The sequence below is a fragment of the Schistocerca americana genome, chromosome X (genome assembly GCF_021461395.2).
Source record: "Schistocerca americana isolate TAMUIC-IGC-003095 chromosome X, iqSchAmer2.1, whole genome shotgun sequence".
NCBI classification, from domain to species: Eukaryota; Metazoa; Arthropoda; class Insecta; order Orthoptera; family Acrididae; genus Schistocerca; species Schistocerca americana.
Window position 1 is genome coordinate 611,427,319 of NC_060130.1, and position 17,850 is coordinate 611,445,168.

The following is a 17,850-nucleotide window of genomic DNA, read 5'->3' on the forward strand; positions in this document are numbered from 1 at the left end:
TTCTTTGAATGAGAGATAACAATGTATTGTTTGCATCCTCTTGATTCCTCCCCCCATCTGTAAGTTGTTATGAAGTATTACAAGGTGTATTTACAACATTAAATATAGAGTCATACTCCCAGTATTACAAAACATAGTTGGCACTCACAACATCTATACACAGAAAGCTAATGTACATTTACACCTACAGTAACATTTCTCCACAAATATTTTAACAAATACATTAACACATGCAGCTACACAAAGCAGTTAATCATATTTACTTATATGTTCTCATATCACGAACATAATACATGAAAGGTCACAAGTTTTTTCAGCAGTTATTTTCATACACCATGAAAAGATAGAAAAATGAGGCAAAATTATAGACATGAGGAAAAAAAAAATCTACAACTGTCTTTATATATACCTTGGTATGTTGTTTTTCGGATCATCACTCTCATTTGCCAAGCCTCCAAACAGGAAGACCTTACTGTTGGTGAGAGTGAAACTATGTCCAAGTCTGGGGCACGGTGGGTGTCCATTCCGCGGAGGGCGGGGTCGTAACCTCCGCCACTCCCATCTGCTAGCCTTTAATTTAAATGTTTTTAAATGTACACCTTGTACAAGTGCAAGCACTACAAAATTTGCATTTTCCCCAAGCACTGTCAGTTACAACTTACAAATTTAATACTAATCTGCTGCAGCCAGCAACAGATACAAATGTTTATGCCATTACCAGGCCATCATGACAAATACCATTAGTACTTTCATCTGGTTTACTATGAACAATATGAACATTGGAGGAGGATTTACCACATCATGTTGTTTATGTGACATGTACTCAAAGCTGAAATTGTGAATAGACCACAATGTCTAATGGTGTGTTGGGGAAAATTTCTCAGGGCTTTGTCAGTATTTATGAGCTTGTATATGTTAAGTCCCTTAAAGCACCCATCTGAAGTATGATGCAATTTAAAAGCAAGATAAAATGAGAAAAATTGTGATTCCATATAAATATGCAGAAAGACATGGGTATCTCTGTACACAAATTGTGTAACAACCAGTGTATACTGTTCTCCATTTGCACCAGCCAGCACATGTATTTAAATAAAGGCTGGCAGCAGTTACACCAATTTCACAATACTATTGGCCACAAAACTCTCCCGGCAACCATTTTGTCCAGGCACTGAAATAAATTTAACATTTCTTGTCAGTTAATGTCAGAACAACCTTGCACTGCTGGAAATAGTTCCATTTTTGGCTCTCACTGTTGCCCCTGACTATCATGTCAAATTCCAGCCTTTATATGTTTATCAGTGCTTGGAAAATTATGAGAAATTTTCTCAACACAAAGAATCACTGTGGCTTACTCACCATTTTGCATGGGTACAGTCCTATAAAGAGGTTGACATAATATACTCATTAACAGCACTCATTCACAATGGAAACTATGATTTAATAGTGATATTATTTCCATTGTGACAAAGAAGATACATAATAGCTGCAGTCACTGTTATTTCATTAAATAGGGCTACTAAAACCGGTGTAAGGGACCAGATTGTTGGACACACACACACACACACACACACACACACACACACCATTTAATCTATCTGCAACAGTGCTTAAATTTCAGCTTTACTGTATGAAAGCAATTCTGCATTAAGGGATTCATCACCTTCGCTGGTCATGAGTCAACAGTTCCAGAAATTAAGACAAAAGAAATTCCACTTAAGCTGAAAGCCATTATGGGCAATCCAAAATTCCCCATTACTGAATAAAATGTGATAGAACCACAATGCCTTAAAGCAGGCCTACTGTCCAGCACACCCTTGCAAACTGATTCACTCATTCTCAAAATCATCATCTGTGAAGCGCACACTGAAGAATTTTAATGCATGTGCAATCATTTGTGATTTACATTATTGGGTTTTAATTTCCATCTGTTCATCATAATTTAGATTTTTTCACTATTTCTCTGAACTAATACCAGAATGGCTTCACTGAAAAAGATTAGCATGGACTGGCAGTAAACCATAAATTTTATTTTCTCCTCCCAAAAGCTTGTTCATGAACTATTCAGGCTTTCTTCAACAGTTAATGGCAGGTCCTTAATCAGTGAAAGGGTGCTATAAGCAAAATATGCAATTAGAGGCAACTACTTTAATGCTTTTTAAGATCAAAGGTCAACAAGGTGATAAAAGTGTCTTATCCACTGTGAGAAGATGACATACAACAATCCTGACACTGTCTGCCCTTAATGCTTACTCTGTTGAAGTTCAGATTACTATTCACCAGTGTCATATGCCAGAAAAACCTCTAGTGGCACATTTTTTTAAATTGTTTCCAAATAAAAATTACATAATGTGAAATCTGTTAATACAACACTGCTTCCTGACCCAGGAACACCTCCACAGATCATATAAAATATCAACTGGTGATCTTTTTCTTTTGTTTGGTCACAACTACTTCCATCAGTCATGTGAGCAACAGCTTATGTCAGAGGAGTTTAGGAAATCAAACAGGTATTATGTGAAAAAAAAAATAAAAATAAAAAAAAAAAAAAAAAAAAAAAAAAAAAAAATGGCCTGGATTCCAAAACTTATTTGTTTTTATCAGAAAGAAGTACTGGAATGAGAGCAATGGGCGAGTTATCACAGTTATTTGCTCACCATTACTTTTCCTACATTGATAACTGTCACATATAACAACAATGTCTCAGCAGAAAACGCTGAGCACCATCCTACAGGTTCTGCAGGCATACCTTCAAAGATATATTGCTATTTTTCAATAATTTAACAATTTTAATCATCTCTAGTGGTTGTATCAATGACACCCCTTAGCACTATCTGCCAATCTCATCTAAATCCATCTGCTACATAATTTATACACGGTGGTCCATTGATTGTGATGGGGCCAAATATCTCACGAAATAAGCGTCAAACAAAGAAACTACAAAGAACGAAACTTGTCTAGCTTGCAGAGGGAAACCAGATGGTGCTGTGGTTGGCCTGCTAGATGGCACTGCCATAGGTCAAACAGATATAAACTTTGTTTTCTTTAAAAATAGGAACACCCATTTTTATTACATATTCGAGTAATACGTAAAGAAAGATGAACGTTTTAGTTGGACCACTTTTTTTGCTTTGTGATAGATGGCGCTGTAATAGTCACAAACATATGGCTCACAATTTTAGACAAATAGTTGGTAACAGGTAGGTTTTTTAAATTAAAATACAGAACGTAGGTACGTTTGAACATTTTATTTCGGTTGTTCAGTGTGATACATATACCTTTGTGAACTTATCATTTCTGAGAATGCATGCTGCTACAGCGTGATTACCTGTAAATACCACGTTAATGCAATAAATGCTCAATATGATGTCCGTCAACCTCAATGCATTTGGCAATACGTGTAATGACATTCCTCTCAACAGCGAGTAGTTCGCCTTCCGTAATGTTCGCACACGCATTGACAATGCGCTGACGCATGCTGTCAGGCATTGTCTGTGGATCACGATAGCAAATATCCTTCAACTTTCCCCACAGAAAGAAATCCGGGGACGTCAGATCCTGTGAACGTGCGGTCCATGGTATGGTGCTTCAATGACCACTCCAACTGTCATGAAATATGCTATTCAATACCGCTTCAACCACACTCAAGCTATGTGCCGGAATCCATCATGTTGGAAGTACATCGCCATTCTGTCATGCAGTGGAACATCTTGTAGTAACATAGATAGAACATTATGTATGAAATCAGCATACATTGCACCATTTAGATTGCCTTCGATAAAATGGGGGCCAATTATCCTTCCTCCCATAATGCCGCACCATACATTAACCCGCCGAGGTCACTGATGTTCCACTTGTTGCAGCCATCATGGATTTTTCGTTGCCCAGTAGTGCATATTATGCCGGTTTACGTTACTGCTGCTGGTAAATGACACTCCGTTGCTAAATAGAGCGCGTGCAAAAAATCTGTCAGTCCCGTAATTTTTCTTGTGCCCAGTGGCAGAACCGTACAAAACGTTCAAAGTCGTCGCCATGCAATTCCTGGTGCATAGAAATATGGTACGGGTGCAATCGATGTTGATGTAGCATTCTCAACACTGACGTTTTTGAGATTCCCGATTCTCACGCAATTTGTCTGCTACTGATGTGCGGATTAGCCGTGACAGCAGCTAAAACACCTACTTGGTCATCATTTGTTGCAGGTCGTGGTTGATGTTTCACATTTGGCTGAAAACTTCCTGTTTCGTTAAATAACTATCCGGCGAACAGTCCGGACACTTTGATGATGTCGTCCAGGATACCGAGCAACATACATAGCACACGCCAACTGGGCATTTTGATCACAATAGCCATACATCAACACAATATCGACCTTTTCCGCAATTGGTAAATGGTCCATTTGAACACTGGTAATGTATCACGAATCAAATACTGTCCACACTGGCGAAATGTTACGTGATACCACATACTTATACGTTCGTGACTATTACAGCGCCATCTATCACAAAGCAAAAAAGTGGTCCAACTAAAACATTCACATTTCTTTACGTACTACACGAATATGTAATCAAAAAATGGGGGTTCCTATTTAAAAAGCACAGTTTATACCCGTTTGACTATGGCAGCGCCATCTAGCGGGCCAACCATAGCGCCATTTGGTTTCCCTTTCCAGCTAGACAAGTTTCGTTCTTCCATGTGTTTCCAAAACTTTCTGCTGAACTGAAACCATGTGCTGGACCAAGATTCAAACTCTTAACCTTTTCTTTCATGGCAGGAGCATTGCCTGTGAACGGTTACAGCCTGGGTTCAAGTCCCACTCTCACACAGTTTTAATATGATCATTTTTTATAGTTTATGGGAGACACAATTAAAAAAAAAAAAGATCAATCGTACACAGTAATTATTCAAAGAGCATTAAATCTAAGTATGAACATACTTCGTGTTTTACGTACTAAATATTGCAGACTACACACAAATCTATGTAATACTCAGCAAGTCCCTGCCACTGCAACAACTTTTTTTTCCCACTTACTTGTAATTCATACAGTTCATTGCTGTATTTTCCATATTCGACCATGCCCCCAAAGACGAGTATTCGAGTGCCATCTACAACAAACCCGTATGCTGCACATCCTGGTGGTACTTCTCCTTTTGTTGCTGGTACAAACCACTGGTTTGTAGCTGTTGAGAGAAGAGTACAAAATATATTTCCAATGATTCAAGATAATTTTGTAAGGCAATAGAAAATTCCCAAGCACTAGACTGGTTCAAAATAAGACAGACAAAATGAAGTGAGGAAGGTTAGTAGCTCAGGCAGAAATTATGTCATCAGAAATGGCGTTCAAGTTCTCATGGACAACGGAGGAAATTAGGCATATTATTATTTAAATATTGTTATTTAATGAACATCCTACCATTTACCTCAACCGATTTTTTTGAACCCACAGAAAACCAAAATCTAGATATCAGATGAGGATTTGAATTATCATAATCCCCACGTGAAAACTCCATGTTAAACACTACACCACCTTGCTTCTCTCTCTCTCTCTCTCTCTCTCTCTCTCTCACTCACTCACTCACTCACTCACACAGAGAAGAGAGGGGGGGGGGGGGGCGGGCTGTGTTACACTGAATCTTCTTCTAGACACAAAAGGCCTAATTGGGTCACTATAATCTGCAGCTTTTAATCAAGAATACATGTCTTCAGCACTCACCCATAGATAGAACAACAACCAGCAATCTGGACGGTTAACTATTGGGAATTTGGTCTGTCCGTATCTGGACAAAGGACTATGCAGCCACATAAATCCACCACAAATGTATTCAAACAAATAGTAGAAATGGAATAGATAAATTTATTCTATGATTAGAACACCTCACTACCAATACCAACAACAATGTGCAGCAAGCTATGTGCAATGGACACAGACCTCCAGAGAAATATTTGTTCCCACACTTTCATTAAGCTGTCCACATCTCCATAGTACCAGCAGGTCAATGAGTCTCAAAAGCTTAATTTGAGACATACAGAGTCAACATTGCTGTCAAATCATTGGTAGGATATTTCCAGGGGGGTTACGGAATAAAGTTTTGGCATTCCTTGCCTTATGTGCAAGTATATTGTTCTGTTAAAATATTTTATCACTTTGAGGTAGACAAAGCAATGCAAGTGATATCCACAAAGCATTTCATATCCCAACTGAGGATGACTCTTAAGTGCCACAACAAAATACTAAACACTTATGAGTTACTGTACCAACTAAGCTGTTATTTGTCATGTTATGGCCTTCACATTGCTATTACTGCAGGTTTTCTATTCTCCAACATCATGAACTCTATGGAATATTCGCTGGTCTCCCTAAAACATTTCTGGTTGAGGACCCTGCAGTAAGTTGTGAGGTCACTTTTAGGAGGAATCATTTCAATGTTTCTAGCAATAGAAGTATTAGTCAAAGCTGAGCAGCCAGCAGTAAAAGGTAACAGCTCTCCTTAACATACCTGATACTTGTGTAACAACAGATTGAAGAATATTTAACATCTACAGAACACTAAAAATTGAACTACCTATGCACCTGGTACTCACTATCACATAATCTTGGAACTCTTAGTTTAAGTTTTCTTCAGACAAGCAGCCCTCCTTGCTGTTATTGAATGTAAACAATTTGGACAATTGTGGGAATTCAACTACTTGACAATGTATAAAACTAGTACTACAAGTTTTTGGCTGTACATAGGAGACAATAATACAAAATTTAAGTTTTGTTTTTCTTCTAACGTAGCTACCAGCTTCTCATTTTACATAGTGAGCCATTCAAGCGTAAAAAATCCAGCAGCTCTGTTTTCAATTTCAAAAAGCACTTTTTTGCAGCAGCTGTAACATACAACATATTCCTACAAGAACCATGATACAGGAAACTTAACCAGACAAAATATTTGGCACCACCTACATTCTGAATTGATCCCAATGTAACTCTTACTTTCTATGTGCTGTTGTAGACACCATCTGCAGCGATATATTTTGAATACTTTGTCAGTTTGTGTGTTCACATGATTAGTTGTCAATGTATGAAACTTGATTGCTTTCTTATACTTATTTTGATTGTGTTTTGATAATTCAGGTAGTTACTATTTTTGTTTTGAAGTTCCTTTTGCTTTTAGAGATGGCCATATTCAGGGAACAGAAGGGAATTTGAAGATTTTTGATGATGATTATTCAGATCTTCCAAGTGAGATCTAAGATCCAGGTGACAGTGTGAATGAATGTTTCTAAGGTACAGAGGACGATTCCAGGGACAGTGACATCTGTCTATATTGGACAAGCCTCACAGTCTTACAGTGTAAGACAAGACTACCAGACTCACCCTCTTTTTCCCCCAATTTCATTCCTGTCTGTCTGAACTTCTTTAACAGTATTATCAATTTGTGGAGGTATGATGAGTTCAGATTGGTAGGAAATCTGAAAAGTAATTACACATTTGACCCAATATTCCATTTTGTCTTACAAATAAAATGTTTCTCGGCAGTAATTTGGAAAGATCTACATCTATACTTTGTAAAGTCACCTTACAATGTGTGGCTGACAGTACTTCTGGTACCACCATCTATTATCCCTTTCCTGTTACATTCACTAATAGCATACAGGGAAAAATGTCAGTAAGGCTCTACATGGTGTCCGATATTTTCTCATTGTGATCATTTCACAAGAGGCATGAGGAAGAAAGACTAAGTGTAAACAGTGACCATGAGAAACAGCTCACTCATTTCACACACAATTTCTTAAACGTCATATTTCACCTACTCATATTTTTGTGACACGTTTGACAGTGCACCATTATGAAAAAGTAACAAACTTATGATATTTATGACTTATGTCTCATTGACCACAATGTTATTAGAAAGGGATCAAAAGTTCAAATTGGAGAAGGATAATAAACGATAGGAAATCTATGCTCTTTTGAAAGACCCTATCTGCACATCCGGTTTATCAAAACCACATTAACACCTAAATCTGGAGGGCTGGATGGGATCTGAAAAGTTATACTAGCAAAGAGAAGCCTAGAGTCCTAACATTATGACATCTCATTCTGTAAACGTAATATCATGCAAACACTCTTTCCAACTGTGAAGACTACAGTAAATGATCTCCAAGAAACAAGGGTAACATCACATATTCAAGGTAACTCAAAACCTTGCCAACAAACAAAAACTGAACAAACCTAAAATGCATGTAAGCAGAGCAATGAGAGAAGTATTCAATGACCTTGAAAGTAAAATTTTGTCAACAGATCTGAGTAAAAACCTCAAAAGGTTTTTGTCTTACAAAAGATCAGTGAGCAGTTTGAAATCTATTCATCCACGCAGTAACTATACTGTCAACAAAATGGAAAATAACAGAGAGAAGGCCAAAATACTGACTTGGTCTTTTGAGTTGTTTCATCGTGGAAGATCCTAACAGTTCCTTGTTTCAATTATCATACAAAGGTAGTAATGGCAGATATTGAGACAAGGAACTGTGGAATAGAAAAGCAACTACAATTGCTTAGTAGTGGAAAGGCATAAGGACCAGATGAGATACCCATCAGATTGTAGGAAGATTATGTAAAAACTTGCTTCCCTTCTAGCAGCAGTTTATCGCAGGTCACTGGAGCAATTAAGCGTACCTAGTAACTGAAAAAACTCATGTTCTTGTTTTCTAGTAAGGTCACAGGACAGATGCACATAATTATAGGCCTGTAGTGCTAAAAGAATGCTTACTGTTTTCAACATATATGAACAATCTAGTAGAAAGTTTCAGACGTTCTTTAAGACTGTTCGCAAATGATGCAATTTTATATAAGAAACCAACAAGGCCAATGACAGTATCTATTAACAGAACAACCTCCAGAGGATTGATGAATGGTGCAGGCTGTGGCAGTTTAACTTGAACATAAATAAATTTAACATATTGCACATACATAGGAAAATAAATCCACTTCTGTGAGACTACACCACTGATGACAAATTGCTGGAAACAGTACCTACCGCAAAGTACATAGCGGTAAATATCCAGAGCAGCCTTATGTGGAATGACCACACGAAACAAACAGTAGGGAAAGCATGGCATTTCTTCGACATTCTCGAGTATTGTTCATCGATCTGGGACTATTACCAGGCAGGACTGATAGAAGTGAGAGAGAAAATCCAATGAAGAGAGGCAAGTTTCAAAATGGGTTTGTTTATTTGGCACAAGAGTGCTACAGAGATGCTCAACGAACTCCAGTGGCAGAAGTTACAGGAGGCAGTGTGCATCCTCTAAATAAGGAACCATGGCAATTGTCACATTTTCACAATTCATGAACAATTGTGTCAAAACATGAGCAGCACCTACAGATTCTCTCCCAACACTGGCCATTTTCTGCATGGAAGTATCACAGATAACAGTAAACTAATAAAGGATTCCAATAAAAATCTGCTTTGTGTAGATAAAGATTATATGCATAAATAGGATGGAAAGCAAGCTCACAGTATTCATTAACACCATTTGTGATAAACCTTACAAACTTCACTGATTAAATATGAAGGGTATCACTGCAAAGCTTAAACCATGTAATATACTACCATGTTTCATTCACAAGAAACCATCGCGAGATCACAGAGAAGGGCGGAAATTCGTTTTATAGCTAGCCATTCCAATTTAATCTTCCATAGATTTTAAAGTAACTAAGGAAAAAAGTAATTCAACTGCATCACCAATTTTACAAATGGTATTAAAGACTAATAAGTTCACTCTTACCCAGCTGAAGCCTGCGTGTTAGATCATATACACAGCCTGTAGGCATACTTACAAAAAATGATTATGCACTCTGTAAACTGATGTGTTCCATATCATTTGAACAAAAATTGATTACCGATGGTACATGTAATGAACCACAATGACCGATACAGCCAAGGAGCTACACTGTCCAATCTTTTTCCGACTGTGGTAATGTCTAACTCAATATGATGCTATGACACAAAATTTGGAAATAGAATAATGTGACCAGCATGGTGGATGGAAAAGGTAAATAAGCTAACCTGTAAAACGAACATTTTCAACTGAAACTATAAATAATTTAGAAGTAAAGGTGATCACCCACCAAACAGCAGATGAGTTGTCGAAAGCCGCCCCCCCCCCCAAACACACACACACACACACACACACACCTATTTATACTAGCTGAAGGCAAGTCATAGTTTAAATTTATTACCAAAAGTTTCTGAAAGCTCTTGAATGATCTACTTCTAAGCTTTACTCGATATGCTAATAAACTTTTGGAGATACACAGACTATATATTATATTAAACAACAATGTACAGGTTTTCTATTAAAACCCAGGGCGAGACAGAAAATGCTGTGCTGTGAAAATGTGTGGGTTCATTTTATGAATGATCCCGAAAGACACACCCATTTACTTTTAAGCAGTTTCAGTTCCAAATCATGGTTTTGTTAGCAATAACATTAAACAAGGCTCTAGGTCGTGTGTGTGTGTGTGTGTGTGTGTGTGTGTGTGTGTGTGTGTGTGAGAGCGGGGGAGAGGGGGGGGGGGCAGAGGAGGATATGGGCAGATTTTTTTTTTTTGGGGGGGGGGGGGGGGGGGGGCGACAGATGTATACCCCATATTTATTTAACAACTGCGAAGCTATGTTGGGCTTGCTAGCTTTATACATAATTGAGACTAACAAAGGCAATGAACAGGCAGAAAGAGATATTCCATAGACTTAATTCCCATGGGATTCATGCTGCTTACTAGAAGAAGAATTTTATAGTACTCATAGTAGTTATCACATACAATCTCAAATTCTTACTACAGGCTGATCGACTACAGAGTCCTGCAACTGTATTTCTGTTATGAGGCCTTTCTTAGGACGCTGCAATGACCTTTGCTCTGGTCTTGACATACAAACAGGCAACACTTCAAAAGCTGTGTGGACAATGACCATTTTTCACACAAAATCAATTTCAATGGCCAAAATGTCAAGTAGCCTTGCCAATACCAAACAAACGACAGGCTGTTGATATTTCTGGCCTGACAACTCCTCAAGGAATGAGTAACTATATAAATAAATAGCCATGGGAGAACTGTTTCACTATATCCAAGAATGATAGGACAATATTAAAATGGAGGTAAGCTGTCATTACAGTATTAACGTATCAACTATGCTACAACCTGCATGCAGTGCTACGTAGTGTCAAACTCAAGTGAATCTAAATGCATTAAAAATAATAAGGTCAGCCCATATCAAATCCACTAACTGATTTTTGTAATCCCAGACTGATCATTTTTTTTATTTTTTTTTTTTTTTAGACAGTTGTTTACATGAAAAAATCCCAAATTAAAAATTTTTTTACTTCATTTTTTTTAGTTATTCATTTTTAAATCCTCCAAAGTTACGTAGTTTTTGTTACATTTTGAAACCTTAAAAAAAAAAAAAACACGTCTCAGAAGGTATATGACTTACAGGTCCAAAATTTGCACCATTATATTTAGTTTCTTATCAGCTATGAAAGTATGAGTTGGTTGACAATATTCATAACAATGCTGAATTTCCCCACGTAAATTTTTTAATTTTGAAAATTTCAAAATCTGATCTATATTTTGAAGAGAAAGGAGTATGTCAGTCATCCATTTTTTGTTAATGTGTGTGTCAAATTTTGTGATGGTGTTCCATAGGGAACATTTAAAAATAAATTTTATTTTATTGAGTCTGTAGGGCTTTGGACTTCTTCCTAACATGTATTGCATAAAGCCAATAAAGGGCTGTCAAGTCCTTTTATTTAATGCCACTCAATTTATGACATCATTAGAATTTTAGACTTAAATGGAAATTCACATTTGGCTTTCCCATGTTAACGGTGAAGATGTTGTAACATACACAGTAACTTGTGCTTACAGAAACTACTAATAATTATGCCTCCATTTTTTACAGATAATACACTATTATCAATAAATATAATTAATTAAACAATGATTTAGCCGTTATTGTTTAACTATGTGTTACCCGGATGCCTTGCAAAGAGAATTTTTTTTTTTTACTCATCTTTAATACGAAAGATGTTATGGTGATCCACACAAAACCTGTCTAAAATTATGTATTGCACATTTCTTTTAAATGGTATAACCTAGTTCTTCCAAGCTGTAATTACATAACTGATGTAACAACATGTTCTTTTCTGATATAATCAGAGGCTTTTTGTAGTTCTTCACCTGCTAGTCTATTCTTCCAGTGGCAGTTGAATTTTTTTTAGCACAATCAATTTATCTGGCGTTCTTCATTATGAAAAAGAAAGGGTTGGTCCACAATGATTGTGAACAAAAGGTCTACTTCTCCTTTCTCATCTCTCTGTACAACAGAACCCATCCATTTGTTGTCATAGGTACAAGCAACATGTCTTGTAATCTGTTGAAAAGCATTTAGCATCTGGCACCCACTTTAATTTTATGAACATCAAAATCCTTAAAATCAGAATCAAGTTTTGCATTGCCTCTGGCTTTGCTCATAAGAATAAATCCAGAAACTCCCGTGTCCCTGTGACTGATACGGCTTTAATAAAAACTTTTTGCCAAACTCCTCTTTTACGCTGCACACTCATTTGTCATGCAGAAGTGACTCAAGGTGTATATGCTTTACCCCACTCAAATAACTGGAATGAAGTTAATATTTGATCATGTTCTGCTTCCATACTTAATTAATATCAATGTTAAGAAAACCACTTTGACTATCATGTGCATTTATTAATATATGCTTTCATTCTCTATGGACATCCTCAGGTGACAAAGTGGTACAAATGTGTCGGTGTCACAATGCAAAATGCTTTATTTCCCAATAGAACATTCAACTGCTCATGTTTGAATACGACAAGCGCATTGTTCCACTTTGTGGGCTGCACTTTGTGCTTCTTGTATTCCAACGTATGCCTCTGAACATTTTATTGGGCCAATAAGCATTTTACCTCATGACACCAGCAGTTTTCTGCCACTTCACTTCATTCCCCGAGCACATGAGCTTAAAGAGTTATACGTGTACAGTGGAACTGATCCTTTTTCCCTCACAGTGCTTTGCTAATTTTAACTCGATAACTCATATCTACTGAAGTGAATTACTGTCACAATAGAAGCGAATGCGCACGCACGTGCACACACCTGTTCTATAAATGTGAGCTACAACTACTATAAATTAAAAATTATATAAAATGGCAAATGCATACTATACCTTACATTATTTATGTTAATTGCTATATGGCATAGTTTAGTACAAGTTTTAAATGACATAGTGAAGTGTGCTTAATTAGTAGTCAATTTCATTTCAACAATGGTTTAATGTTGATCAAACCAGTTTACAAATCAAGTGCAGTTGATATAAAGCCAGCAATATGAATAGCTGTAAAACAAAATTTATTTACAGGTGTTTCCTTTAGAATACCACCATGAAATTTGGCACACACTTTAACCAATAGTGTATGACTAACAAACAATATTATTTGCCCTACAAAAATTTAAATATGGTACACATTTATCCTGCCTTTAATTTAGCATAGAGTAACAAGTAACTAGACTGCTCACATTACTCTACCACCCGTTTTGTTTTCAGTAGCTATGTTTAAAATGGAGAGAAAAAAAAAAAAAGAAAAGAAAAGAAAAAGCTATGTGCATATATCGCTTAATGCAATACAAAAAAGGAAGTACTGGCAGTGGGCTAGTTTCAAACCATGGGTTTCAGGAGCTGCACGACAAATGTTTAACACATCAACAAACACTTGAAATATTTGTGAAACTACTGCTTCATGCAATACTTGTCTACAAATCTCCAAATCTGGTCTCAATACACATCTTTCCAGAACCAACACAAGACTTTTTTCCTTCTTTAAAATCAATATTTTATCTGGCCATTGTGCATTTTCCAGATAAATAACATTACTCAGTTCAGCCTTAGTCATATCTAAGTAAAGAAATTTCTATCCCAAAATAAAATGAAAGTAAATATGCAAAATATATGCCTTTTGTAAACATGCTATATTTCATTAACCAACTTTTTAATTGTGTATGTACACAACATTTACAAAATGTACGCTACCAGCATACTTTGCTTATCAGCTAAACAACTGTTCAAAAGGGTACCCGATTCTCACAGACACAATCAATTTTCTGTGATATGTAATTATTATCTCAGACTCCACCGGCATTGTAAGATCGTGCCAAATTCACCAACAGGGCTTTAAAAAAAAAGTCAATATCCATAACAGAAAACATTTTCATTTTCAGGTATTTTTATGTAACATGACTTGCACGTTTTACAGAAGTATTACAGGCAAAAATCAAATATAGATAAATAATGAAATGGACAGCCATCAGCAGTAATCAGCATTTCCTTGTGTTATGTATGCAACATTTTAAACTAGTGTGAGTTATACAATGCCCTTTCATTTTTCATGGTTTACATATTACATATGCACCAAAATCTTACTATGAGACCCAGCTTAAGACAGCTTTTCGAATTTACCTCTCAGTTTTACTTATAAATAACTAAAAGTGCTAATTATGGAGCAAACACAGATCCCACGCTATTGTATGGCTCAGTTGTTACTTACGAATACCACCTATATACATATTGTACAAACTAACACAGAAGACCAAGTGCCGTTTTTTAATTCTAAATTAAATAAAATGTAGACTACTACTAGTGATTCTAAATATTATGAAATGTAGTTAACTACTGAAACCCATACATCCAGTAGCCGCTCCTAATAAATGTATCTTCAAGCTAACAGGCAATTAAAAAGTCTTAATAAAAACTGAACGCTCTGTGGGGAGTGGGGGTTTGAGAGTAATCATAAACTGAGTCATCAACCACTAAAACTTTAAGACTAAGCTGTTTATCGTGGGGCAAAATAGTTACATTTTAAACTTTTCAAAACAAACTAAATAACAATACTATTTTTCTTAAAAAGTTTACACATATGTAGTATTGATATTTATGGGGAACAAATGTCTTATATCGCGAGAAAATATTTTTCCCAAATAACAAACATTCACCTCTTGGCACAAAACTGAAGGCAACATCGGCACACACCACGTATTCGGTTATTTCCAATACTATTAGGACTCAACATACTGAATGAACCAGCCTATTGGAGAACCATCACAAAACATACTAAATCTGAATCGATGCTGAATTGCTCGTATTTATAAGTGCAGCCGTTTATCTACTACATATAACTGGAAACAAAATGCATAGAAACACATCTACATTAATACCAGTCTTCCATTTAATACTTTCCACTTTACTAGATATACAAAAACTGTATGACTTCCTCCCTACTATTATCCATCAAACACACTATACAATTTATCCACCTTTCACAAGACATCGTACATTTATTGTACATGAAAACCAGTAATGGTGGACATAAATAAATCAACTCACTCCAAAAGTCATACAATTTATACATCCGTATAAAAAACCTAACCAACTCTCACTTCTAGAACTTCAACTACGCCGCGAACAAGATCGAACGTACAATTTTCACACCTATGAGAAAATTCAATACCTAAATCTTATGCCCACGAGAGAGTACACATTTCACCTGGCAGCAGTTTTCGAACTTTAAACTTCGCGGATACACTACGTCACTAAACAAAAGACAGTTGACATTTAACCTAACAGACTTCAGATCATGTTTCTAACTGGAGGCTGCCATATTGAATACTAAGACCGCCAAATCATGTAATCTTGCGAAGACAATAGCAATAAGTATCCTGTAACACAAATATAAACCGTTTATGTTCATGTACTCAAAAATGTAGTGTCATTAAGACCTCAGGTTGTTCAGAAGGCAGTAAATACGCAATGTTATGAAAATCCTGACAAGCGCCATTTTCGTATCGAATTCCGAACAACGCTTACCTGTATTGAATACATGCAGCTCATCTACTATGCCTTCATTGCCTCCTCCGAAGACCACCATCAAATCTTTAATCGCCACTGCCCTGTGACCATGCCGCGGCCGAGGTTGAGGCCCTGCAGAATTTGTGATTCGTTGCCACCTCAAGATAGGAACCGCCATAACACATTATCCCGTAAGATGCACAGTCCGGGGCCGCTACAGACGCTTTTCTCAGCGTCAGATATAAACAAACGAGAACTACCAGAGATCACGGACTATACCACTGGAGATATTCTACATCAGTGTTGTCACAGAATAAAGTGTATTATGTAAATTTTCTTAACTTTCGCGATATATTAATTGAAAGGAACGATGGATTTTAACATTAGATACGCTGCAACGAAAGCATTGCAGAGAGAATTGTGCAGTTCATGAACAATATCTGAAACTTGATCTTGTATTAAATAGATAAATTGTCAGAGTCATGTAATTCTCTTACGTATGGTTTATATTTATAGCTTTGCACGTTTTGCTAGATGAGCTGAAACAAATAGATACCTACTTAAAGGTACAATTGTTTTGTTATGTGTGTAGTTTTGATAATTGTGCTTCAGCTTTTAAATTTAAGAAATTGCGTGTGAATAAATACGCTGACATACCGAAACTCGCCAAAACATTTATAAAGTAAAATTCCTAAAGCATCTTATAAATTCATAGGTGTTTAAGTAGTTAACGAGATTATGTGTCGGGTGTAATGTCACGTATGAGAAGAGATGGTTCTTTAACTCCTTTATTAATATAGTAGACACACTGGACGAAATAAACATACAATAATTCTTTCTTTCGATCATTCTAATTAAGAAATAAAGTCTTCTATCAGTTTAAGACTGAAATTAAGCAATATTTTCTTTGATATATCTTTCACTTTTGGAAGATGAAATGCATGCAAAATTTTGTTAACAGCTAAGACTATCGTCATTTTCTTACATTTTTCTGTCCATTATATTAGGACGACTATTCTATCATGCAGTTGTTCATCAGTGAAAAAAAATTCTGTAAGGTTGAACTTAATTTAATTTTATTCATTGTTTGCAGTGTTTCTTCTGTGACTGTATTACTTCCGTAATAATAAAGAACAACATGCCTTTAGCCACAGATCGTGATTTTATTAAAATGCACGATACATTTCGAGCCCTGGGGACTCATCTCCAGGCTCTTTGACAGTCTACATCAACTTTACATGGTGTCGAATTGTGTTATAAAATGTGATGTGTCAAAATATTTGTGCAAATTTGCTATTTAATAGAAAGTGTGTACTTATACATAAACATCCTCCATAATCATACACCCACAACTAGAAACAGCCCAGAATTAAACGAAATGATGTAAAGGTGATGTAGACTGTAAAAGCACCTGAAGGTCAACCCTCAGGTCTCGAAATGCATAGTGCGTTTTACTAAATTCACGATTTGTGGTTGAAGACGTGTTGTTCTTTATTATTATGAACTTCATTTGTTCATTCAACATTAATAGTGTGTCAGTCTGATTTCTTTGTACTGTGAGAACTATACTGTCGTTAAATATGATTATTTCATTTAAAATTACAGCAGAAAGAATTTCAAGATGAATACCTACATATTACTGTCATATAGTCAGGCAGATTCCAGCAACTTTATTATACACAAGCAGGCTTTTAAGCAATTGTAATTTACATAGTTTTCAATGAATAGGAATAATTCAGCGCAGCTTCTTGTGTTCAACCAATCTTCGAGACAGCTGCATGTGGGTTTATATCATGATTATGTTCTATTCCATGTAACTTGAAGATCAGTGGACGTTGTCTAAACCACAGACATACATTTTTAGACAAGCAAAGATGTAGCTTTTACTGAGGTCTGAAGTTTGGTGAGGTAATCTGGTGGTATCAGGAAGTTTGTGTGTGTTACTAGGTT

General features: G+C 36.3%; 1 protein-coding gene across 1 annotated transcript in view; it reads right to left on the minus strand.

Moving 5' to 3' along the window:
• The window catches only part of LOC124555301 (host cell factor 1-like), a 259,704-nt gene extending 243,581 nt beyond the window's left edge, over window positions 1-16,123 (minus strand). Inside the window, 3 exon segments of the mRNA XM_047129175.1 lie at window positions 410-570; window positions 5,030-5,178; window positions 15,919-16,123. Coding sequence (XP_046985131.1) covers window positions 410-570; window positions 5,030-5,178; window positions 15,919-16,078 — 470 coding nt within the window. The 5' untranslated portion in view covers window positions 16,079-16,123.
• Between the last annotated feature and the right edge of the window lie 1,727 nt (window positions 16,124-17,850).